We start from the raw sequence: 26,197 nt of genomic DNA on the forward strand, positions 1-26,197 counted from the left end.
TTAATTGTAAAGAGTATGTGGGGCAAGCAGCACATTTTAAAAAGCTAGTCAAGAAACCACAGCGGGCACCCAAAAAACCCCAAAAAATCACTCTCTTCTCAGCAGCTTTCACCTTGCTGCCTTCAGAGATGCTCCCAGCCTTTGACAGATCACAGGGGCAGGCAACCGGATATTTTCTCAGTAAACAAAACTCAGAGCCCTGAGTACAAATGGAGACAATTTGCTGATCAGCGGAAATACCACAACTAGGGCAATAGGAATGCAAGCAATGGATCACATTTTCCCATCGTCTCACCCAGGGGTTATCTGGCTGGAGGAACTGTGCTAGTTTGGGTTCACAAGTGGGTGGGCATGGTTATGTTCAGAGAGTTTGGTGGGAGGTGAGAGAAAACCCAGTTCGTTTCTTGGTGATGGGCTCGTCACTGGGTGAAGATGTGACTTCATCTTCCCTGGAATTATCCCACGAAGGCAGACTCTTCCTTCTGGCGCTGGGTCCTCTCTTGCCCATCATCTCTCTGGATCATGCCCCACTTTCCCCAAGACTGTGTTCCCCGCCCTGCTACACTCCCCCATGTTCCTACAGCAGCCAAACAGTCAGGGATATGCATCCCCCCCATCCCTACCATCCATGTGTGGTGGCAACAGAGCATGTCCCAAGGGGCCAATGACCCCACACACCCTGCAACAGGTCCTTCCTCCTGGGTTGCCTGGCTCTGAACAGCAATGGTGCCAGAACAGCTCACTGGGGCCCTGCCTGCCACAGGACGTGGTCAGCACCTCCTGTCTGATCCAACACTCCTGGCAGAGCAGCCATGGTGGTCAAGCACAAGTCGGAGAAGCCTCAGGACCAGGTGCTGCAGGGTGGATGGCTCCTGAGGGTTGCTCCCCACCAGCTGCAGCAGTGAGGGGCTGCACTGCCGGTGTGAAGCAATGGTTTCCTGAAGAGGAGCTGCCACAGACAAACCTCTGCCAGGATCCCCACTGTCATATTTTCCACCTGGTTTCTCCTATCAGCGTGCTGCCAAGGAGCAACTCAGTTTCCTGGTTTGCAGCACAAGCTAGCCAACTGGTGATGTTTTGTTCTGGGTACCCAAAACTGGAGCCTTTCCCCATCCTCCTCACCAAACCTGTCAGCGCATTCAAGGCTCCAGCCTCCCCATCAAGGTGCATGCAATGGGACCAGCAACATACTTGGGCTTTTCAACATTTCCTACAGGATCTTCTCATTTCAGTGAAGCAGGTGGCTATACAGAAATGTCTTTGGAAAGGTTTTGTCTGCTGGAGAAAGCCAGGGCTCAGGAATAGCTGTGCAAAAACTCTGCAACACTCAGCGCTGTGGTTTCACACATTATTGGCTGCCTCTGTCCCAACACATTCAGGAACAGTATCAAATGATGACTTGTCATATCATTTAGTTTCACATGTAGTGACTTCCCCCAGATGTGTTAAATTTAGAGGAAACTCTGAAGAGCCCTGGAAAATGCTGGTGAGTGTGATGGGACTAAGGTATAGCATGAGGACTTTGGGGAGCTGGTGCTGCTCCCCACTGTGGCCTCACGGCCCTCAGCTGTCTGGGGTGTTCTTGGGAATTTTCAAATGGCTTTTTGCTGGTGGCAAACTTGTCATGGTAGGAACAGTGTGCAGGAGCTTGATGTCAGACCAGATGCCTGAGAAGAGGCCAGGCTTGGCCATTCCAAAGATTATGGCAATTTTAAGACAAAAAGAAACAAAATCAGGCACTTGGCAGTGGCCCCAGGCTGTGTGCGCTTGGCCCTCTGCACAGCAGAGCTGCAAGCCTGAGGGACCAGGTCCAAAGCTCAGTGATGCTGAGGAGACCCCCTTTGGGGACACAACTAATATATCCCCAGCACTGTTTGGGTCTCCTTGCTGCCATTGGGAGGACGCTCCTGAGGAGACTGGAAAGCCTTGGTGAGCTGAGCAGCAAGACAGCCCTTGGATGCTCAGGTTGTGTGGGCAGCCCTCAGTGTATGGGCACTCAGGGGCAGGGACTCCCTCTCCTCTAGAAGGCAGAAGTGGGGCTGACAGCCTCTTCCCAAAGGATGAGCCCTACCCATCATGGCAGAGGTGTGATAGTCCTGGCAGTCTAAGGAGTTAGATGACTCCAAAGCACCAGCCAGGGCCACAGCCCTGAGCTGTCCTCTGCCCTGTTACTCAAATGCTGCCCACAAAGACCCTGGAGTCGTCCCGTACTTGTGATTAGGATGTTATATTTAGGAGCACAACGACCTGCTAAGGTCAAACCCTGATTCAGCTGCAGAGGTGTTTGTGCTTTGTTATCAGCATTTGCATTTGCAGCTCACAGCACCTTAACCACACAGGGCAGGATGCGGGAGAGAGGGCAGATAGCAAAAGCAGATGCTGGACTCCATCCTGCAATGCTCTAAGCAGCCCCAAAAGGCACTGTGTACCCTCCTCTCCTGGGGCTGTTAGCGAGCAGCACCTGCTCAGCACCCCCCTACCTCGGCAGGATCCAACCCTGTATTGGCTGTGGGCACATCTGATAAGAACATCTCCTCTAACAGACCACTTTCAAAACAACTCCACATGATGGTTGATGATGCCTTCAAACCAGCGTCCCAGCCCCCCTCAATACATCCTTGAGCCCTCCTTCCCTACATCCCAAAAAACCCCCAAATTTATTCTCTTTACATGGAGAAAAAAGGTCTGTCCCCTATTGCAAGCAACGAGAACCCCTTGGTATATTATTTTACAGGTGTTACATGTACTCATGAATGTTGGATTCCTGAAGAGCTGGGGGGCAGGACCTCAACTCCCTGCAGCCAGCTCAAGAGGGGTCAGGGTGTAGAGGGGACATGGGTTTCTCAAAGTTGCATGGCAATGATGTTGGGAGGTCAGAAGCTGGCAGGAGTATCTGGCATTCCCAACAGCCCTTTTCATGCCTAGGTACATAGATACAGGTAACAGGGATAAGTGGGGCAGGGTCCGAGATGGCTTGTGTCCTTGTGTACAGGATGAGCACCTCACTAGGGTATCAAGAAAACTGCTTAGAACTTGTCTCCAAACTGATGGCCAAGCACCAAGCCCAAAGTCCCACTGTCTGCTGTGGAGCATAAAAGCTGTGCCCACACCAAGGTCATGGTGTCTTTACAGTGAGTCCTTTCTCCCAGATCATCCAGACTACCCAGGCAGAGATATCACCCATGAGGAGCACAAGGGAAGGCAGAAACCAGCACAACCCACCTGCCTCAGCAAGCATCTTCACTGCAGAAATCATCCTTCTCTTAGAGGAAACGAAGAGCAAAAAGCCATTCTTCCCGTTCTGAGAAACAACCAGCTTTCTGAGTGCTTCCCAGCCCCTGGCAGCCCACAGTACTGCTCAGCAGCTCTGTACCTGTATCCAGTCTTCATTTCTTTTAAGACAACGTGCCACAAAACTTTCATCCACAGCAGTAAAAAAACCCCACCAGGGAACATTTGGGAGTGATTCAAGGGCAAATATGAATGTACAAAACAAGAACCTCTCTCTGTTTCAGGTAGAACAGTAGGAAAAAGCATGGAAGTGCAACAGAGAAGAAAGTCTAAGCAACTTTTTTGTTGTTGTTGTTGTCGTTGGAGATAGTAGTGAACAAACCTACCCACTACGAAGAGCTTTTTCCAGGAAGTGTAGGTTGCTGTACCCTGTATCCCTTGAGCAGCAGGCGCTCGCACAACAGTTCTCATGCTACTTGCAAGCAGCGCATTTGGAGGAGCCCCAGCAACGTGCATAGAAGATGAACGAACCCTATGGCCCTGAGGCACCCCGTCCCATTGGCAGCCCATCTCCTGGCATCATGAAAATGTTCATAGGCTTCCTCACTGTATTTATTGTAGTGCAGACCATTGGGACCGTGCTCTTCTGTTTGTATCTTCACATGAAGATGGATAAGGTAAGCGGAGAGAGAAGGTTGTCTCTGTCTCTGCTGGGTTGCTGGCATGGTTTGACTTCAGCTCTGGTGAGATCTGCTCACCAAGAGGATGAACATGGTGGACGATGGTGCTGACCGCTGGATGGAGGCAGCAGTACCATTTATCACACCCATGTTCTCATTTCTGCTTTAATTTGCCACGGAGATGCATGTGGGAGGTCTGTTCCCCTTGCTAATAAAAAGAGAATGACCAATTGAGAAGAGACATTAAGAGCAAAGCTGGTAGCTGATGGTCAGTCTGAGGACAAGAGGGTGTGGTTTAGACATGCAAGTGGCTATTTTAGGCTTGGTAGGGGTTTTTCTGATTTTGTAGCACTTAGTAGCACTCTGACACTAGCTGAGAGGATGAAAGGTCCAGAAATGAAATTTTTTTTAGTGTTTCAGTGATTTTACCAACATCTCACTTCAGATGCTGTCTTGCAGTTTAGGGAAGAAAAGACTGGACCACAGCACTTTCTCAGTTTTTGAAGGTACATAGTACCAGTGATCCTGTCCCATACTTGGGACAACATTTACCAAAAAGTTAAAGTCTGGAAAGCTGTTTTTGAGGTTGGTATGACTGCAGCTGCACTGCATGATGCCTAAAATCACCAAGGTAAAGCCACTTTCCTCCAAGCCAGAAACAACTGCCAGCTAAAGAAATATGTGCCTAAAATCCAGAATGAGTTTTTCTTACCAGATGCACTGATAAGGTGGATGTTACTGATTTTCAAATGTGTTGTCTCAACTTCAATTGAAATTTAACTGTGTGATTCCTGATCTACAAGGGTGGAGAGCAATCTTGAGCTAGGGGGGCTTTAATATCAGAGGGTTGGAAGGGGACTTCGCTTCATGGAGGTTGCAGCCTGTGGTGAAGGAGTGTGTAGAGGGTCTCTGGCAGAGGGGAATGTGACTGCAGAGGGACATGTCAGAGGATCAGAGGCAGCTGAAAGGCAGTCACAAGTGGCAAGAGGATTTCAGTTGCCGTCAGAGCTTGTGGCAGGGCTTCAAATCTGACCCTGCCCATCCTAGTGCTGCCTATGCTGAGCACTGTGCCTGGCTGTGTGTCCTCATGTCCAGCTGCACTTTACCATTTAACTGAATGTTAGATTTTTACAAGGAAAAAAAACCAAACAGGTGTAAATTTAAAAATCAATATTTGGATGCATTTAATTATTTTCTTACTGGCTTTCTGAATTTTTTTTATCTGAAGATCTTGGCACAATTCAGCCCCAACACACATGTTTTGTTTTGTTGGCAACACTTTTAGTCAATAAGCAAGCAGAAAAAATTTAAAGCCCCTCTGTGTGGGCAGGGCACACAGAGGGCAGGGCCCCTCTGTGAGGGGCTGAGTGAGCATCCCAGCTGCCTGCTGGGGCCCTTGGGGAAGGACCTGCAAACCCCAAGCCCCTGAGCCACCCACTGGGATTTCTGTGCCTTTAATAAAAGTCAGAGACGGACATTTAAATTATTTTTCAAGGTGATAGAAAACAGATCCTGAGCAATCCTCCTCTCACCTAGCATTGTCAGTCAGGGTGGGCTCCATGAGTGCAATTCCCAGTGGATGAGGGCACAGATGCTGTGCTGGGTCTGGTGAGAGCTCTTGCTACTCACAGATTGTCTGCTCAGCTTATCCCTGTGCTGAATATCTGACCCTGAGCTTCCCAGGCTGGATTTATTGCTGGCAGGAGTGCAGCATGGCTCTGCTGCCAGCTGTTTCAGGTGTCCTACTAACATCCTGTTGACCCTCCTTTCTCTCCTTTGTCGGCAGATGGAAGAGGTGTTGAGCTTAAATGAAGATTACATCTTCCTGAAGAAAGTACAGAAATGTCAGACAGCAGAAGGTCAAAAGTCTACATTGCTGGACTGTGAAAAGATTTTAAAGGGCTTCCAGAACATCCAGTGCAAGGTACGTGCTGTTGAGTGGATAAAGATCCCACTGAAGGGGGAGAGGGGCTCCCAGTCACACACAGAGCTTCACCCCAAGCTTTTTTTTAAAACCATGAGTACTCTCTACTTTAGGGCTGTGTAGCAAATGCCCTTTTTTGTACTGTATTCTTTTTACACTATATTGATATCATTGGAAAATCTCATTGATTCTTTTCCTAAAACGCTCTTGATCAGAGCACATCCAGCTGCAACATGCCATAGTATGTTTGGGGCTTGTGGTGGGAGGGATGGAGCTGCAGCCACTTTGGCTCTTCTCCCTGATTCTGGTCTGAAAAATATTGATTTTCTGCTGTCTCACACCTGGTGGGTGTGAGGACGCTTGTGGCCACCTGCCACTAGGAGCCCTTTTCCACCCACTTTGCCCAGGTGTCAACGACAGTGCAAGGCTTGGGCCAGGAAACAGAGCTCCTGGCAACCAGTGAGGAGCATGAGGGTGCTGTGCAAATGCCATCCCATGGACTCAGGGGTGGCATCTCTAGTTGGAGCAGTGGCTCCTCACATTTGGGTGCAGAAGAGCCAATTTGCATTGCAATATCCTCCAAGAGTGGCTGAGGGATGCCCAGCCAGGGATGAGGTGCTCTCATCCTGCTCAGCCCTGAATTCACTTCTTAGGAGTGTCTGTGCTGGCCAGAGTAGATGGGAGAGGAACATTCTTCCTCATTGTCACTGCCTGATGACAACAAATGCCTCAGCTACACCTGCCTCAGATAAACCTTCAGGTTTGCAACAGTACCCAACAGACCACCAAAAAATATGTCTGAGGTAGGCCATGCTCAGCAGTCCTGAAAACCCCCACTGCAGGGCAGGGATATGCCTTGGCAGCACTTGCAGCATGTCTCCCACATGAAAAGGAGATTTTTTTTTTTGTTTATCTTATTGTTTTCAAATTTTAATTTTAATTGAATTAAACTTAAGAGCATAAACCCTACAAACTCCCTGCTGCAGACAGCCCATGGTCATATGTGAAACTGGGGAAGGTACTAGAGGGGCTCTCTGGTTTCAGGTACCCTCTGTCAAGAGCTGACAAGGCTGTTGGAGCCAAATATCACCAACCCCAGCAGTGACCAGAGCATATTTTATATAGAAACTTTCAAAATCACTGATTTGGAAAAAAAACGATATATTTTTGCTGTTGTTACAGGACGGAGCCCTCAAGGAGCAGCCCAAGTTTGAAATGCAGAGAGGTGAGTTTCCTGATGTAACCAGTGCACTCATGGCTTGCAGGGGCAGAAGGAGTTCCTTGGCCTGGGAAGGGACTTCAACAGCCCATGAGTGTCTCAGGGCATGGTGTGGAGGCAGGGGACAGGTTGGGGTTTGGAGCATCCCTATGGGGGTAGGACTGAGCTCGGTGTGGGCTGGCAGAGGGGGACACTGGGCATGGCCATCTCCCCAGGGCAGGCAGTTTTGGGTGTCACAATGTCTGAAGTTGTTGAAATCAAACCCAAAATTAAATCTGCGGCCTTTTACATTGCAGGTCCTGAGAACCATGAGCATTCTCGTTTGACGCACAAGAATGAGACGTCTTTTGCAGGTGAGGTGTGCACATCCAGGTCCTGTTCCAACGGCAGGCATGGTGACACCATCTCCTCCACAGGTTTTATCCGTCAGAGGTTTCACTTCAGAGGCACCTGCAGGTCTTTGTTGAGTAGAGGCCACGTCCTACCTCACTCAGGGGTGGGGGTGGAATTTGGAGATGGCGTCTTGGCCTGTAGAGAAACATTAAGGGCAGGAGGTCCTGCAGTCCCTGCAGAGGAGCACTGGGGAAAAAGTGGGCAACAAGGCATCAATAACACTGGCCTTTCTAAATTGCAGCAGAGAAGAGGGAGCCAATTGCGGTTCACCTGGCAGGTCAGCAGAGCAACAAGGCTGGCTCAGGTAAGACAGACTACCTCAAGCAGGGAGCCAGAGGGATACAGCAGTGTGCATTCCCAATCCTGCCCTGTGGCTCTCTAAGGGCAGAGACAGGGACAGAACAACTCCAGCATGAAAGTGTGCCCCAAAACACAGCAAACCTCCCAGTGGCCACATGTGCAGCTGTGCCACGTGGGGTTCGTCCATCCCAGCTGTCCTCAGTAGCCCTGTATGTGCCTTCCTAGAAATGTACCACAAGGGCTTAATCTTTCCAGGATTTTTTATGAGCGGAAAACTTTTTGTCTTTGTATTTAAGGAAAACAACCTCCCACTTTTCTTTTGTTCTTAAAATTGATCTTTTTGGTCTCCTGGTCATGTCTCACTGGGGTGGCTGCTGCAGGAGGGCTCTGCTCCCATTTGCATCTGCTGATTTAATCCTCTTCTCACCCAAAGTGGTCCTGGCAGCAATATGGGCTGGCTGAGGGCTTTACAGTCGCATCATAGATGGCTCCAAACGGATTTAGTCAAGTTGCAATTATTCACAGCCATGGCCACATTAGGTTTGAGAGATATACCTGAGTCCTTTTGCGTTTGTGCATCCCACTGTATTGGCCGTGGCTGCTCTTGCTGCTCTGTCCCCCAGCGTAGCCTTAGTTGAGGGACTTCCCACAACAGCAAGGACTACCAAAGTGAGTATGAGCTTGCAAGGTCAGTCACTCCATCTGGCAAGGATTTCGCAATCTGAGCTTTTCTGATTTAATTCTGGAGTAACTGACAATAATCAGCAACTGCTCTTTCCATCTCTGACGCAGCATTTCACCCAGAGCTCATTCTACCTATGGAAAGCTTAGTGTTAGATAAGATCAAAGAAGTGAGAAACTCGCTGCATTTTAAAACTCCCTGCTCAAGCACTTGTTGAGCCTAAAAAGCAGGGTCCAGAGGGCAGCAGCTGCCTGGAGCTCAACTCGGTGTGGGGAAATGTCCCTGTGGGATGCTTGGTCATGGCCCATGGGCTGCGTGGCACCCCCAGGACTACCCATAGCACACTGTCTCTGGGCAGCGACAGCCGAACCCATTATTCCCCTTGGAGCCAATCTGCTTCCCCTGGCTGCTCTTGCAGGTGTCTCTGTAGGCTGGGGAAGGCAGAGGTCCAAATTCCAGAGGTCATAGCTGAGCTCAGCCCCCACAGCCATGGCTTCCAGGTCTCTGTATTGGCTTATCTGCACCAACTGCATGAGCTACTCTGATGACACCAAAAGTATCCCAAAATCCATGGCATCACCTGATCTGTGTGGGCCATGGTGCTGGCAGTGGGAAGCAGCACTCACCGTGCAAAGCCCTTGCAACTCTGCACCCAGGCAGGGATAGCAATTGTGCAATGTTAATTTTTGTACTTCCTTGGTAAAGTCTCGCCATCCTCAGAGGCCAGGTGGAGGAAGGACTCTGGAGGAAAGGCAGCCCCCAGCTGGGAAAAACTGGGATGGGAGGCTCTGAAGAGCAGAGTTGCAGCATATTTTGGTAGTGCTCTGAGGGCCTGGAGGGTGTCCCACTGAAGTCCATGGAGGCAGCAAAAGGAAGTAACACCGTGTTTGGTCTGTTGTGGTAAACACAGGCAATCCTCCTCCCTATGCATTTCCAGTCGGCTGGATGAAGGAAGCTAAATGTTCCTCCACTCACATACCGATTCAAGGGTGACAAAGCCAGTGATCAGCAACATGGGTTAAACCTGCTCTGGCCTTGGGGAAGGGGTCCCTGCTCCCATGGGCTGGGAATGGTGACCTGGCCTGGGTATCCCACTAACTGCACCCCACAGACAGACAGAGAGAGGCTTTGAGGCCAGATGTCTGTGGGGTGCCCCCCCAAATCAGCCTGCCAAACTGGAAGTCTCTTTCTTTGAGCTCACCTACCATGCTCTCTCCCTACAGTGCTGGAGTGGAAGGAGACGATGTATGGCCCCACAAACAGCTTGATATCCAATAAGGAAGGGAAATTGAAGGTGGAGGAAGCAGGGCTCTACTACATCTACTCCCAAGTCAGCTTCTGCACCAGGGAGGTGTCTTTGGCGCCCTTCACCCTCTATATTTATTTGCATATCCCCAAGGAAGAGGACCGGCTCTTGCTGAAAGGACAAAAGACACAGAGCACCTTGAAGTCCTCCTGTGAACTCCAGTCCATCCGGGTGGGAGGTGTCTTCAACCTTCGGGAAGATGACATGGTCTTTGTCAATGTGACAGACTCCACAAAAGTGAACTACAGCCACGGCAACACATACGTTGGCATCTTTAAGCTGTAGTGAGAAAAGGGCTGTCCCGAGCTGGGAATCCAGCCCAACTTTCTTGAGCAAAGTGCCTTTCCCTGTTTCCCTTATTTATGTTCCTCTGCCTCTCTGTTTTTCTTGTTTCTTAATTTGTATATTTTGTTATTTATTAATGAGGGCCAAGGGGCCCTGAGAACACAAATGGAACAAAGTTTGAAGCTGGTTTTGTTTGCTCTCAGATTTTTTTCTTTCACAGCCAGTGACTTGGTGCCATGCTGGTGTTGTGTGTTTGGGTCCACCAAACCCCACATTCCTGGCAGGGTCGATGTCCCTGTTATGTCACAAGAGCTTTGTTTACCAAACTCTACCATCAACGTTTCTTTCCTAGAAACGTAGGATGGCTCAGGGCACTTCAGGCAAGCTCGGTTCACACATATCTCCAGCACCAATCTGCTTACAAACATCAACGGAAAAACATAAAAAGGCTTAGGAACATCTCCTCTAAAGGAATCAGTAAGCCCAGCACTGTCTTTATATGGTTGCTGCTGGTGAGGCAATGTTGCCACTCCAACTGTCTGCTGTATCTGGAGAACCCCCTCTTTTCCATCAAGGCTTGTCTGTGAAACTCAACCACTCAACTCCTCAGGGTGGCACTGCCTTGGCTAGGTTCATACTTGGTGACAATCGCTCTACACCAGAGAGGTGACTGGTGGCCAAGGGAGGACTCCAGATTTCAAGGCAGAGAGAGGGGAGGACACCAGTGGTGGTCTGCTCTTGGTGACCTGAATCTGCTCACCAGACTGTCCTCCTGCCTCTGCAGGCAGAGGAACCTTTGCCTGTGGACTGTTTCACTCCCCTGTGGAAGGGGCACTGGGTACCACCATCAAAACTGGAGCTGCATCTTCTCCTGAGACCCCACCTATCCAAGGAGAAGGACCAGGAAAGCACGGGGGTGGCAGGATCAGCTGCTTCTTCCCTCCAAAGCACATGTGCAGAGCATCTTCTGGCTGTCCTCAGTGAGGTTGTGTCCACAGTGGCACTTGTCCTGGAGCTCCAGGACAGTAGGACTGTGCAGACGGGCAGGACCCTTCTTGGGCAGGGGGTACCTGGGTGACACCGCACACTAGGGTCTTCCCAACCCTATTCTCCAGCATGGCCTGCAGGGAAGGTGAGCAGGGCACAAGGATGTTGATGCAGCATTTAAAAAATGCATTTGAAGATGATAAAGGTGACAGGCCTGAGGTTTTTGGTTATACAGGTCACACTTAGAGTGCCAAAGTTTGGAAATAATCCTGGAAGCCAACAGGTTTGGAAATGGAAGAGCTTCCAGATTTGGACAGTCTTTAGGCTTTGTTGTGCTGGAAGCTGCAGGTCTAGTCCTAACACGGTGCCCAAATGCCACCACTGTGGGACAGAAGGGGCATTCTTTGCACAGCTCATTGCAGAGCTGAGTGCCCAGCACAGCCCCCTCCAAAGTCAGTAGAGCTCAGAGACTGTCTGGTTCCACTATAATACAATAAGTATTTTTCGGTTGTTCTCCAAAACTGCCTAACTTTTTAGGGGATGAACCACTCTTGTCTGACATCTTGTATAAAGACTATTTATTTAACTAAACCCATCTTATATTTTTAACCAGAGAGACTGTGTGCCAGAGGACTGTGCATGGCTGTAGCTGTGTTCTGCAGCATAATTCAGTGTTTGTGGTTCCCCCTTCCACAGTGTGGGGTTTCTTCCGCCGGTCACCCCACAATTAATACAATTTATGAATTAAGACATAGATGGCTCTGTACGTTTTGAACACCGCTCACCCTTCCCAGCCCCAGGCTGAGATTTCACAGGATCCTGCTTGAGGTCTGGGGACTAAGAGGGCAGTGGGGTGGCACTGGGGGTCACCCTGGGGTAAGCCAGTCCCAGCAGCCTCCAGGGGCAGTCATTCCACCATGTTCCTTGGGGCATGCTGAGGTGCCAGGGCCAGGCAGCACTAGGGACATTTTGGAAGGAGAAGGAAGAAAGGAGCCCCTGTCCTGGGAGGGTAGTGAGGCACAGGTGCTGAAGCCCCCAGCACAGCTGTGGAAGAGAGGGGTGAGGACTAGTTTTAAGGGGATTTAGGACACCTGACTGAAAGAGGATTATTCCTCTGTCCTACGGTCATGGAGCCTGCAGGGATGTCTCTGCTTTGGAGCAGCGGAATGGATGCTGCACATGCTGCGTGTGGGGCTGGGCAGCTGCTGACTCCCACAGTATCCCGCAGTGGTGTGGGTCCAGCCATATCCCTGCTGCTGCTGAAACACAGCCAGCCCTTGGGCCAGGCTCCTGGAGGAAGTGCTGGCCTCCCTGAAGAGCCACAAACCTCCACAGGGGAGGTGGAATTGCTCGGTCATGGTGGGAGTGCTGTTGGAAGCTACAGGAGAAACCAAAGACGGTGCAAACTGGGATAGTCTGAGACTGGGGGAGGGGTTGGGAGCAAGCAGATGGGGAAGAGAGAACTGTGAGGAGCACGTGTGTGGCCAAAAACCTCCAGGAGTGGAAAACCTGCTCATCACAGGCAAGGAAAACCTGTGAACAGTGCACACTTTGAAACCTCCTGCAGCCCCCAGCCTCAGTGGCCAGGAGCACCTGCCGGAGACCTTGGGCTGGGCTGTGATCCCCAGCCCAAATCACTGAGCAGGGATCCAGGAGCTGCAAATTGCATGATTGGGGAAAACAATTAAAGAGGGAAGGAGAAAAATAGTCATAAAACAAGTCCATGAAGTCTGCAGCAAGAGCAGCAGATGCCAACTGTCACCTCTCCTGCCTGTGGGCTGCCTGACCAACCCTAGCCCCTGCCCACACCGCTGCCTTTCTCAGGGCTTTTGTTCCTTGCCTCTGTTTCTTGACTTACCAAAAATAGCCCATGGGATTCAGATGTGAAGTAGCATGTAGGAGGGGACGAGATGCAATTGCTGCCATCCAGCTCTGTCCTTCTCCCACAGCCCTGCCCATTGCTGTAGCTGGCACGGTTTCCTCTCCCCATGGAAAGTTTAAAGGTCGTCAAAATACTGATTTCTCCCTTGATGTGAGGCCTCTATGCCAGTCCTCAGGCTGTGGATTTTACAGTTTCCAAACTGATTTTTGTTCTTTCTGAGTTAAGAAGGGGTTGAGAGGGTGATGAGTTTGTGGGGCACATCAGCGGGACCGGCACAGGGGGTCATGGATGAGCAGCAGCAGGAACAAACAGCAGCATGGTCATTTGCTGGGAGAGGTGTTTGCATGGTTTAATACACACTGAGCTCACTTTTAAAAAAAACCAGCTATACATATATATATAGATACCAGGTTGCTCCAAGCCCCACCCAACCTGGCCTGGAACACTTCCAGGGATGGGGCAGACACAGCTTCTCTGGGCAACCTGTGCTAGGGCCTCACCACCCTCACAGGAAAGAATCTCTTTCTAATATCCCATCTAACCCTGCCTTCTGGCAGTTTTGGACTTCAGTGTTTTCCCATGATGCACCCAAGGCTAGTGTTTCTTTTTTCTCTTGTTCTTTTTCCCACTCTGAGTGCTGTGTTTGGGGAGGGAGAGCAGGGTCCAGCCCTGCTGCGTTTGATCCTCTACTTCTGCTGTGGGCTGAGACCGTGGCATGTCTCTATCAAAGAGTTAAAAAAACCCCAGCCTGCAGGAGACGTCTTGTCCAAATGGTGGTAGACCAAAGGAAATCCTGTCACCACGCCTAATTGCCAGAAAAAACACTAACTAAAAAAACATAAAATTTCAAGCAGGCAGGAAGTCACTTATCTACAGCAACTGCCTGGTGCAGCAGAGCAGCCAGTTCTCCATAAAGCATCCTTGTGAACAGAGTGCATGTGGGGCTTAAGGGATGGAAATGCATCTCCTGTCCTGGGACCAGGTGCCCTTGGCCTGCTGCAGGTCTGGGTGATGGTGGGAGCAACAGCCGAAGTGCCAGCATCACCTTTCACACCAGTAAACCCACCAGTAAATCAGAGAAGGATGATGCTGCCATGGCATTCTGAGCAAATCAGTGATGCCCAGAGCAAGCACTGGCTTTGCTTTCACGGCAGAAAACACAGGAAGCAGCACCAAGGGCTAAGAAGCGACTTTTATCCTTCTTTATTTGTTGAAAATGTCAATTAAAAAACTGTTCAAAATAAAAACATGTTAGAAAAGTTGAACTTGCATAAGTTGTTACACTAAATAAACCTATGTGACAAAGATACACTGGAAGGCAGCTGACACACATCCATCTAAAGACAGACTCACTGGAACCTATTTACAAAGCGCTGTAAACAAAGTAAATATGCAAACATTGCTGTCCATCTGGCATGGCTTCTTTTCCTTTTTATTTTCTTGTCTTTTTTTGGGTTCTAGCTCTTGACAAATGCTTGATCCAAAAAGTCCCAGTGTGCCCTCCATCACATTACATCTCACAAACATGCATATGTATACAGTACGGGTTTCAACTGAGCCTGGGGGCAGCAAAGACACATTTCTACCCTCTCCCTGGAGTGTCAGTGGCTCCTGGTTTGTTCTGCACGTCAGCAGCCTAGTCCCCAACCCAGCTTTGGGCAGGCGGCAAGGCCAGGCAGTAGTGAGGGGTCTGCGCATGGCCTCCCAGAGCAGCAGTACATGTAGCAAAAGTTCTGCTCCTGGAAAATGATCCACAAGCACAGCAGAGCTTGACTGCTGACCAAACCACTCAAATGTGTGCCCAGGCAGGGATGTGGGGAGCTGCCATCTGGCTGGGATTGCTCTGGGGATGGCAAACGTAGCCAGACCTCTGTTTTGCCCTAGAAACAGCTTAAAGAGGGTTTCTTATTACACTCGAGATATTTTGGAGTCTACATCTCCCAAAACACCATTTGCAATGTCCTGGCTAAATTTTAATGGCAAGGAGGGAGTTGTAATTATTGCCTCTGTTATGTCCTTCACAACCAACATAATGGTGTGACTGTAACAAGCTGTGGTGCCTCTGCACACCCTGGGACCATGCTGCCCTGTGAGATAAATAAGACACGTTAACTTTAACAGAGAGTTATTTTTATAAAGCTGTTAAGGAAGGAAGAAAAACATCAGTTCTAAACTAAGGTATAACACCAAGTAAGATAAGGAGAGCTGATACATATGCATGTTGCCTGTGTGCTGTGGTCGAGGAACTGTGCAGGGATCCGTGAGGGTGTTGCACATCCTTGCCCCAGGAGCGTTCCAGCTCTTGTCAAAGCATAAATACCTTCCCTATCACAAGAGAAAGTTCCTTTTCCCTAGCAGAAAGCCGCTTTGGGGTGGTGTGGGGAGAAGTGGCCGCTGGCTACATTCCCAACCCTTGGGAAGGAGCGATGGAGAGCCTAACGTGGGCAGAAGGGAGCAGGGGACCAGCACATTTGGGGTTGTTTTTTGTTGTCAAGCAATGTTTACATTTCATACAGAGAAAAGCATGTCCTGCAAGAAGAAGCACAGCAAAATTATAATCTCCTAGGATACCTGGACACTCGATGTGAAAACAAAGCAGGGGGTAGGAATTCTACATCATGCATAAGAAAAGGGATGGGGGGCAGAACAGCAGTTACCTGTTGTGCTAATCATGAGCTGTAAGGAGGCAGCACTGTGCAAAATACCTTCCTCTGCGCTCTGACAGGTGCTCCAGATCTGGCTTCCCCAAGGAGTTCAAATGTCTTCATGTTAATTGCACATTTTAATCAGTATCAAGGCCACACAGGAACCACAGTATTGCTGGGCTCTAGTTCGCTACAGTCAACTAATGGGGAAAAAGAAGATAGATGGGAAAAGCTTCCCCCGTTGTGACTATCTGAAAAGAGGAGCATGGTGCTTTTTTGGTTTCTGCTCAATGCCACCTCAATAATGTTTTCATTCAATAAATAGGTACCGGTGCTTTTGGAAAGAATGAAAGCATTAAAAAGTGCTTAAGCTTCTTCTAGGAAACTGCTGCCCAAGCCTTTGTGAGCAGCAGTCACTAGCAGAGTTTGTATTTGCTCCCAGTAGCAGGTACAATGAGGTATTAGTTGCTGCAGATGAATTGTGAATCATGGACCGCTTGCTTACTGGTTCAGCTGTGATTGATTGTTTCTGCTTTATTTCCTTACTGGATGGAAGAAAAACTATTTTTTTTTCTCTATGACTTTTTTTTTTTTTTTTTGGTAACAAAATACCCCAAACCAACAAAATAAGGAGCAAGAAGAGGCAAAGGATCCAGTTCCACTTCCCAAAGAAACACCTGAGGTCACACACCACTGCCTGCAGCTTCTCCACGAATTCAGGCGATCAGGGATGACTTGCGCCCAGTGTCCTCCCTGCCACACTCATCCGTCTGCTTCAGCAGCCTTCTCACCAGCTTCTCCAAGTCCTTCCTGGATTTAAGCTCTTCTTCCAAACACTGTTTCATCCTTTTGTTTTCCTGCAAGGTGAAAAACAAAGGAATAAAGATGCGGTTAATGCCCATGCACTTTATGCAGTGAGGTACTTCCATGCATCTGCTGCCTGATGCCTCAGAGGTGATGAAATAACAGGGACATTTGATAGGACTCCGTGAGGATGTAGACTGTAAGTGGATCAGACCACAAGTAACCCAAACAGACCCTTACTACCTCAAAGACCTGCACAGAAGTTCCCTGACTTTGGGCAGGCAGAAACATCCTCCTGGAAACCTAATTTTAGCTTGGGTTGAAGAACCCTGTTCTCCTGCGGTGGTTTCTCCCACCTCCAGACTTGGGACTGGAGGGAAGAGGACATATTTCCTCTGAGTCCACAAGAACTGGTGTCCACCAGACCCCTATAAAATGAACAGTCAAGTTGAAAGAGCTTTTGGAATGGAGGGAAAGTTTCATGTTACCACAAAGACCAACTACTCCTTCCCTCTTGCTGTCTCTGGCACTCAAGCATGGAGGATGAGGAAGTGGTCTCCAGCTGTGCCAGGGCAGGTTTATATCAGATATTAGGAAAAGTTTCTTCAAGGAAAGGGTTGTCAAACACTGGAACAGTCTGCCAAGGGAAGTGGTGGAGTCACCATTGCTGGGAGTGTTCATAGAATGTGTGGGTATGGCCCCTCCAGGACATGCTTTAGTGGTGAACATGCTGGTGGTGCTGGGTTGATGGTTGGACTCCATGATCTCACTGGTCTTTTCCAACCTTAACAATTCTATGATTCTGTGATTCAGAGAAGTAAATCAGAAGAAAACTAATTCTCATTCAGGAATTTGCAAGATTGGACCAGGATCAGTAAGACTTTTCCTGCCACCGACCAGCTGAAGATGACCCAGCACAGATTGGTTGGCTTTCACTCAACTCCCAGTACAAACAATCCCACCCAAATTACCTGCTTCAGCTCTTTGACTTCATCTTTCAGTGCATAAACTGTGTCAACAAGGCTTCTGAAAAAAAAATTGAAAAAAAAAAGAAATAAGAAGAGTTGGAGTGCTGGAAAACAGTGACAGCATGGGAGGTGCTGACAGGGAAGTTGCATCCAGATTCTGCTTCCCGAGCATCAAGCTGCTGCCTGTGAGGGGACTCTGGAAACACAGCCCAGCAGCATTTATAGGCCACTGCTCCAAAACTCAGAGCTCTTTTCTCAAACCTCAATACCTTGTTCTGCTTTGAGTTATTGGCAAAGGTCTGTGGCTTTGGCTTCCTTGTTTATGCTATGGCAATAAATAACAATGACTTTAAAGGTAGAAATGCCTGAGCATCTTTTGTAAAGTAGCCTTGATTCATTGAGGTTGTGCTGCAACAAATCAACCATGAAAGGAACACACTGACTGGGTTGGAAAGGGAAAGGCTCAACACAGCCATACAGATGCAGAAGTTACAGTACAGGCTGGGAGCACTCACAGGCAGGTGCCAGGCAGGCTCCCGAGGGGCGGCAGCAGCCCAGTACATCAGTAGTTAAAAAAATAAGAAAATAAGAGCCACTTGCTTGGTTCTGTCCCCGCTGACCCCATTATCCTACACCTGGATAAGCCATAAACTGGGGATCCAGATGCCCAGAGGGATACAGCCACGTCAGGACAGCTGGGAAGGCGGCTCTGTCCTTAAAAGGGACAAAATAGCGGTTGAAATTGTCTGGTGGTTCTTTGCCAGAACTAAGGCAGGAGTCAATGACACCAGCCCTGCTCCTCTGTGGGGACAGGGCATTGGTTCTTAATGCCATTCCAAAAAATGACACAGGGATCTGTCTGCAAGTGGAGAGCAGCTACACTTACTTTTCCTCCGTGACTGTCTGGCCATTGCTTCGTGTTTCCTCTATGATGATTTTCTCTTCTTCAGGAAGAAGGACTTGGGGGATGGAGTCTTTACGGGACCCTGTGTACAAGAATTATTCATCAGGCAGAAAAAGGGGTAATCTTCCCTGGTGCCCATGCTACATCAGACAGAAGCTCTTCCTGCTCCACCATCAACCTGGGGCAGGCTGGAGATGTCAGCTGCATCCCACCAACCGAGAGCTACAGCAGAAAGTGGAAAATTTTCAAGAGTACTCATTGCATCTGAAGTTATGTCACGACTTATAAATGAAACCATTCAACTAGGGTCAAGAGCTCCCCAAAGAACCATGGCCTCCTTTTTTTCTGTGTACCATTATTTGACAGTTCAGTGATTTAATCTGACATCTCACCAGCAATGATAGTTTTACTTCCAGAGCTGAAGATGTTAGATAGCTTCCTATGAAGCAGGTTGTTCTTAAACACGCAGCTGATTGAGAGATAATATTCATGCTTCCTTTCTAAAGCTATAAGCAACCTGAGATTACCATCAGGTAATCACTGGTGAAATAGCAGTGTCTCATCTGCCCTCCTACCTGCTTCGTTCTCTGTGTTTAGAAGAAAAACAATGGCAACTAAACCACTAGACAGATGAAGCTCCCTTATCTCGAAGACTGAACACTACACAGTTTCCTAGCATGAGTCTCATTGCTGTATGATGCAACATCTGTTTTTTCCCAGAGGGGTTATCAGTGTTGTGGGCAGAGTAGGAGCTAAATAACGTGGTTGTGCACCCACCTGAGCTGAGAGCTTGCTGGAAGCCTGCCCCAGTACAGTATGCCTCGATCACTTTCAGGATCTGAGCATCCTCCTCCAGCGCAGCAGTACCTGTAAAACATTGCAAACAACAGCAGGCACAAAAAAGCAAGGTACTCTGGCCTTGTCTCTCCCAGTCTTTGTACCCAAGCCCCTTAAGAGATTGTGCTGTTTCTTTGGCTGACTGTCTCTGGGACACTGTCCAATCCCTTTCGAGGTCCTTTGCATTTTCTGGCCTTAGTGGCATCAAGCGCCATGACCAAATGGTGTGAAAACTCATCTCTAGTTGCTCATCTTGGCAAAACTCAGGGAGTTTTTTGCCCTACTTTGGGTGCAGGCAGCACTGGGAGATGGGCAGGCAAAACCCTAATGTCGGGGGTCTGGTACAGCAGCACCAGAGCAGGACTTGGAAATACAAAGTGTTAATTTCCAGCCTCCACTCAGTGCTGTCTTCTCAAGGGAGAGAGCTAGTCGTGGAGCTTCACCATGGCTGGGTGACCATGGCCTTTCATGTAAAGCTCCCAAGGAGTGTCCCAAGTGGGCTTTAGGGAGCTGTCAGGACACCCCTCTTTGCAGGTGAACACCCCTGTTGGGATGGGGACCTTTTTGTTTCCTAATTCCCCATGGAAACTGTTCTAGGACCTGCTGGCATGGCCAGGTAAGGGTTTGTCCGAGCTGTCAGACATATTTTGGTGACTCTTGATGTGCAGTTTTAATGCAGTTTTTAACTACTTGGAAGTAGTTCCTTGGCTTCATACCCAGAACAAGACCACCCACAACCCATGACCCTGTGCTAGCAATCACAAGGAGGGTGGTGACATGTCTGGCAGTCATAACTGGGAGGGGAGGAAGGATCTGTCAGAGGCTGAGGACCAGTGCACTTCCAGAAGCCTCCTGTGTTCAGGAGCACATAGGCTTACAGTGAGAGCCTCCTGTCACATCCTGCACTGCAAGAAAGGGTGTTCTCGAAGTCCCATGGAGATCACTGAGAACACAGAAATCTCCAGAAACAAAAGAAAAATAGAATCACAGAATGGTTGGGGTTAAAGATCATCTAGTCTCAATCCCTGCCACGGGCAGGGACACCTTCCACTAGACTAGGTTGCTCCAAGCCCCATCCAACCTGGCCTTGAACACTTCCAGGGATGGGGCAACCACAGCTTCTCTGGACAAAACTTACTTTTTCGAATAACAAATTCTTCATCGGATGGTTTTCTCTCAGTTTTCCTTTTTGGAAGAAACTTCTTCATTGTTTTTGGACTTTTGCTGGAATCCTACAGAGAAATAGACTCTTGTGTTTAACCAGAATCAAAGGCAGCTGGGACAGGGGAGCAGCACAGCTGGTTGTAGCTACCCATGCTACACACAACATGTTAGAGAACTGTAAAGCAGACAATGACAAAGTTGGGGAGAATGATGGGTTTTGCCCTTCACATGTGCCAGTTGTGACCCACTGCTCCCTGGAACAGCAGTGGGAATTGCACCTGCAGGTTTGGGCCAGGACAGGCTCCTTTAGTAAATTCAACTCTGCTCTAAAATCCTTTAGCCAGAGAATTCAAATACATTGATAGCACTTTTAGTCTGCTTACCAACTCTGTCATCTGTGCTAGAAAACCCTAAAATGTGGTTTATTCCATTGACTCGATTTCTAATATAAAAGAGTTGGCAAATAGCTCTGCTTCTAAATGTCCACAATTTGAGAGTATAAATCCCACACACACATATACACAGAGAACAGACAAACACATACAAAGTTAGTGTTTGCTATGACTCCATGAGTAAGAAACACAAGTTTTTTTCTCCTTCACTTAGTTAAAAGTCTTGCTGATTTGGAGAGAATTAGTGTACTAGTAGGTTACATGCAATAAAGATGTAAAGCAGGAGAAGAGGCATGCCAGGAGGTTTAAGTACCACAATACTAAATCCTTTCTGAGACTTATCTCAAAATATATTTGCCAGTTGCTACTGACTCTGACAATAACTTACAGATACAACAAGGCAAGATTAGGGTCATGCAAGCACAAGAAGCAGGAACAGGAACAAGCGTTCTGTGCCACGACAAGCCAAAGAGATGTATCTACCCTTACCTTTAAGATATAAGACATCCTCTACAATGAATATGCAAAGAAAGAGAAGATGAGTGTGAGAGACTGATGATTTTTATCATCAAGTCCATTAAATCCACAATTCTGAAACACATTTCAATGTTAGTCCTGTGATTAATGCAGCACACCCTCTGTACTGGTTTTAAAGCACTATCAACATGCAAAGGAGCACCATGTCATGCAAAATGGAAAATTTACATGTGAGATGCAGGGTGAGTGGGCATTAATACACTCTAAACACACAGAGAACATGCCTCCTCGGTTAGTAGTTGGGTGTTTGTGGATGTTGGTTGTCTAAACTGGTGCTTACAACCACAGGAGCTCCACGTGCCTGGCTCCTTCCAAGCCCCAGGGGTCGCTCGGGGTCTGTGCTCAACACCAGTCCTGAGAGCCTCAACCCAGCCTAGTCAGGATGCCAGGATGCTCTGCCCACCCTGGTGACAATCACCTAGGATTCCATCTTCTCAAAGAGGACCTGCCATCCTCACTGAAGACCTGACCATGCCATCAGGCATCAGCACTGCAATACCTCCCTGCTCCACTGGCAGGGACGGGGAGCTTCCTGCACATCCTGTGGAGGGCCCAATCCCTGGATGCCATCCCAGGGATGCTTGATCCAGGGAGCCACTTGGCTCTCCTGCAGGTCTGCCCAGCAAAGTCATGAACCCTGATGTTATAAAGCCTTCACCTGATGCAAAGAAGCCAGTTAAAAAAAAAAGCAGTAGAAGAAATGATCTGTAAATCTTTTTCCCTTTGCTAAACTGAATCCAGACACAGCACTTTACATACGGAACTTATCTGTTCTGTCATTTCAAATTACCACTGGAAAGAGAACAGGAAAATGACCCAATTTCAATGGAAATAGCAAGAGTGATGTGCAGTACACAAGCAGGGTCTGGGGTTTCCTGAGCACAGCTGGGTACAAGGAAATGCACAAGACTGTGCCATCCCGTCCTACACTATGACAAGACAAGTAAAGTAACACTGGATGTCTGAAAATCTCTAATCTTTTAATCAAACTCTCCCACTCACTTCCCTGCAAATAACCTTTGAAATTTGTATTCCTTCATTAAATCTTCATTATAGGAAGGTGCTTGCACGGAGCTGTTAGCATTGTTTATTTTGTGCTCTACTTTAAATTTAAAAAATTAAAATACAGTGAAATAGGGATAGTGTTTAGTCATTAAACACCCCAGAGGGAGGGATGAGGTAGATGTGGATCTGCTTGGGCCAACAACCAAACTTATTTCCCATCTGTCATCGCAGGCTTGTGTCCATGAGTCTCTCCACAGGCTCAGCCTGGACTGGCCGGGTACCAGGCTGTGCCTGCCCAACTCTGGACACGCTGGCCTTTAGGTTTCCACCAACATGGTCAGCACAGCTTGTTCCCATGGAAGCCACATTTTTGGTCCTATGACACCTCGCAGGATACCATCCAGCATCCAGTCCCTTGGGACTCACTGTTGGCTAGGCCTCTGTGGCAGAAACCTCTGCCCTGGTTTTGACACAGAGTTTAATTCCTGCTATGGGTGGCAGGGGACGACAAACTGCAAAGGACCGTGGTATTAATGATATCGCTCAATCTGTGGTTTTTCCCACAGAAAAATTTCTCTTCTACCTCAGCCTCTACCTATATTTTTAATTCACCACACAAACAAGAAATCATTTAGGATTCATTAGGAATTTGGAACATGCAAAGATTATGGATCATTTTCAGTCTGCTCAGTTGGTATTTAAACACTTTAATTCCCAGACTGAAATGCGTTACTTTACAAATTCTAAGAAATAAATGCAACAAGATGCAATGAGGCTACATAAAGTCTCTACCTGGAGCAGCAGACTCACAGCCCTGCCAGCTGCCAGACTCTCCATCCCTAAGTGCTGGGAGGGCTGAGGGGGTCCAAGCCCCCTCCCTGACCCCATCCTCGTTGGGGCAGTGACCCTCCCAGGGCTGCTGTACGAAGAAAGGCAGCTGACTCAGATCCAGAGTGCTCACTCAGTAAGGGGAACGTTACCTGAGGTACTGGTGAGTAATCCCAAAAATTTAACATGAGGTGGGGAAGGAGAGCACTACAGTTGTGGTGCAGGGTGAGAATCAGAGCTAGGCTGTATTTTGGGTTTTCCCACACCACCTCCCAGCTCCCAGGCTGGGATTTCTGCAGGGGAAGCCATCACTTGGACTGCTGCCTCCCAGCAGGACCTTGCTGTATAACACTCAGGTGGGTGGCAAAGGAGGGTCAAGCCCCACATCCTGTTCCAGCCACCAAAACAGGGTGGAAGACACAAGAAACACGGGCAGGTGTTTTTCCTCTTCCTCGTGGCGCAGTATTGCTTCTCAATCCTCTATCACTGAGCTACTGCTACAGCTGGAGCTGGAACACATTCCAGCAGGGAGCAGGCCTCTGTCCTGCCAAGACCAAGCTCAGACCAAGGCAGGAGGAGGAAAGGAGGCAGCTCCGCCATGGCACTGCCAAAGGACAGGGCTCAATGGGACACCCAGATGTGGGACGGTGACATCCAGCAGCTGAAGGTGCTGGCTACAGCAGCCAACAGCAAACATCCAGCCTGCAAACACACATACTCATGAGTCCCTTATAGCACAAAGCCTGGCACAGCAACCAACATCCATCACAGGACTGGGGCCAAACTGGCAGAGTCATTTTTCTCAACATACCCAACATCCTACATTTCTGTGCCCTTGCTACGGGATACAAAACCTGGACACAGGGTCTAGGGATTGTGTGAAATGAAGGTCCTGCACAGGCAGGTGGGATGATTACCTCTTTGTAACTCAGCGCTGCTGATGGTCTGAGTGGAGGAGCAGGGCGGAGGCAGCTCAAGCTCCAGGGCTTGAGGATTTTAGGGGGTTCCAGAGGCCCACGGATCTGCCCAGCTGAACTAAATGTCTGAGAAAATAGACGAGAAACAAACCAAGACTGTTAACCACCAAACAAAGCAGAGAAGTGGAGGGGGATGGTCAAGCATTGAGACATTGAGACATCTAAGTTGCAACAAAAATAGGGCAGGCTACGTGTAAAATGGTACAAGCACAGCATGGTTACAAACCAAACTGTGGGATGTGTCTTACAGCTGTCATGTTACCTTAGTGTCAAGGCACACTGCTGAAACAGAGAGCTCAGGCAGCAGTGAGGAACCCAGGCAGCAAAGGCCAGGAGGTGACACTTACGGAATGAGGGCTCCAGGACTGTGTTTTGGAGACAGTGCTGCATGTCCCTTTCGTCAGCCTTTGCAAGTGGTCAAGCCACTCGTGCAAGTCCTGGCTGGTACTGCAGGACACAGTGATCCGCTCCATCATGTTCCCTGTGGCAGAGGGTTAAATAACTGTCTTTAGCAAGTGGAAGAGGCTCAGGAGGAAACACAGGGTGGGATCAGCTCAGCATAGCAGGAAATGGCTCCTCAGTTTGCACAGTCCAGTGGCTCCAAAAAGGCCAGGGCAAAGATAGAATCATGGAATCATTAAGGTTGGAAAAGACATCTAAGATCATCAAGTCCAACCATTAACCCAGCAAGGTGCACCACTAAACCATGTCCCTAAGCATCTCATCTACGATGATGATGTGACTGCCCATCCTGCTCAGGCCAACCACTGAAAATGTGGGAGCTGCAAGAAATGCTAAGGGAACTGGTGAGATGAATGTGTGAGGATTATTTAATGTTAAAGGTCATTAAACACAACATTTCCATGATTAACAGGATCCTGACACCAAATACCACCAGCACAAACAGCTGTACTGCAGCCCAGGCACTGAGCATGAAATTACCATATATACCTACAAGTAATGAGATAAATTGAAGGGGAAAATGGGAGGAACACTAGGAAAGCTCCCTGATTACCAGAACCATTAATCTGTCAATAAATTAGGTACTCAGAGCTACAAGGGATGGCCACCGGATGCAGACAGGGCACACCAGTGCAGAGCAGTGCTACTGGGGCGGGAGATTTGTCCCATATGAAACACTACAGTCTCCAAAGGCAGCCAGAGGCAGAGCTCCAGGGCACTGGGAGGAGATTGACTCAACCAGGACAGAGGTGCTCAGAAACTCAGACAACACATGGTAAAAGAGCAGGAGGAAGATCATGGTGGGGAATTAGGGAAAGGAGGACCAGTACTTCCAGTGGCAACAGTTGTTTGGACTGGGAGGACAGCCCCAGGCAGAAGGCCCCACTGACCTGTGATTTCAAACATGTGCTCATTCCCTTCAGCATCTTCCAGCTTTGTCAGCGTCATTCCTGTCAAAGGCAGCTTTCCCTGGGAGAATTGAAGAGCAGTCAGCATCTGTGTCTGCTTCCCAGCAGGTGTTGTTCTGCTTGTTTCTGCTGATTCCTTTCTCTTTGGGAATCGCCATTTAAAATTAATTTGTGAAGGCTTCAGACTGCAGGAAGAGTCTCCTTTAATGTATGGATCTAGATTTCCCTGCACAACTAGGTCAAACCCCAGAGATGAGGCTCCCATGACAACTGAGTCATCCCTGGCTCATCTGCCACCCTTTCCCTTCATTCAGTGCAAACCTTTTTCACAGTCAAGTCAGAAGGATCAATTTCCCCTGTTTTTTTCTGAAAGCCTTCCCCGTCCCTCTGATTTGCATGCTGAACTGCCTGCTCACCTTACTCCCATTGGTGGGTCAAGTCAGAAAACCCAGCCAAATATTTCCCATATCTTTCTCATTTCCCTTGCTATGATAAATGACACATCAAAACAAGAGCATCCTTTTCTTGGCAGTATTGATGGTTTCAGACAGCTGGAGAAAAGCCAAGCTCTCAAAAGCCTGATTCCAGCCATTGGATGGTATGGAAAATGGTAAAACACAAGAAATACAGAGTTATACGTAGTACCTCATGGAGTGGAATTTTTGTGCTCTTTGCAGTGGGCTTTATAAGTGTTTTCCAGAGATGGCACAAAACTGAGAGCCAGCTGGCTGGTCAAAACCCTACAGCTGGGTCAGGACACCTTACACACACACACACCCCACTCTCAAGAACAGCAGGTAGAACAAAAGGTTTTGAGGTTTTTCCCTTTTTTTTTCTAATTTCACAGCATTCACTTACCAAATGCTGCTTAATCATT

At 48.5% G+C, this 26,197-nt stretch overlaps 2 protein-coding genes across 9 annotated transcripts in view; one reads left to right on the plus strand and one right to left on the minus strand.

The window, feature by feature from the left end:
• Nucleotides 1-3,574: 3,574 nt before the first annotated feature.
• CD40LG (CD40 ligand) lies at nucleotides 3,575-10,207 on the plus strand. The gene is made up of 6 exons (XM_048319388.1): nucleotides 3,575-3,908; nucleotides 5,698-5,835; nucleotides 7,018-7,060; nucleotides 7,351-7,407; nucleotides 7,689-7,751; nucleotides 9,653-10,207. The coding sequence occupies exons 1-6, from the start codon at nucleotides 3,753-3,755 to the stop codon at nucleotides 10,018-10,020; spliced, it is 825 nt and encodes a 274-aa protein (XP_048175345.1). The 5' UTR covers nucleotides 3,575-3,752; the 3' UTR covers nucleotides 10,021-10,207.
• Nucleotides 10,208-14,069: 3,862 nt separating this feature from the next.
• The window catches only part of ARHGEF6 (Rac/Cdc42 guanine nucleotide exchange factor 6), a 39,090-nt gene continuing 26,962 nt past the window's right edge, over nucleotides 14,070-26,197 (minus strand). For 7 of the 8 annotated variants that reach the window (XM_048318988.1, XM_048318990.1, XM_048318992.1 and 4 more), the window contains 9 exons: nucleotides 25,303-25,381; nucleotides 24,298-24,431; nucleotides 23,891-24,016; nucleotides 21,093-21,113; nucleotides 20,186-20,279; nucleotides 18,988-19,077; nucleotides 18,193-18,292; nucleotides 17,310-17,364; nucleotides 14,070-16,391 (listed from right to left, as the gene is read on the minus strand). In XM_048318988.1, coding sequence (XP_048174945.1) covers nucleotides 16,251-16,391; nucleotides 17,310-17,364; nucleotides 18,193-18,292; nucleotides 18,988-19,077; nucleotides 20,186-20,279; nucleotides 21,093-21,113; nucleotides 23,891-24,016; nucleotides 24,298-24,431; nucleotides 25,303-25,381 — 840 coding nt within the window. In that variant the 3' untranslated portion in view covers nucleotides 14,070-16,250. The remainder of the gene's footprint in view (nucleotides 16,392-17,309; nucleotides 17,365-18,192; nucleotides 18,293-18,987; nucleotides 19,078-20,185; nucleotides 20,280-21,092; nucleotides 21,114-23,890; nucleotides 24,017-24,297; nucleotides 24,432-25,302; nucleotides 25,382-26,197) is intronic. The other variant, XM_048318989.1, reaches the window with a different exon arrangement.

The sequence above is a fragment of the Corvus hawaiiensis genome, chromosome 14 (assembly GCF_020740725.1).
Source record: "Corvus hawaiiensis isolate bCorHaw1 chromosome 14, bCorHaw1.pri.cur, whole genome shotgun sequence".
Lineage (NCBI taxonomy): Eukaryota > Metazoa > Chordata > Aves > Passeriformes > Corvidae > Corvus > Corvus hawaiiensis.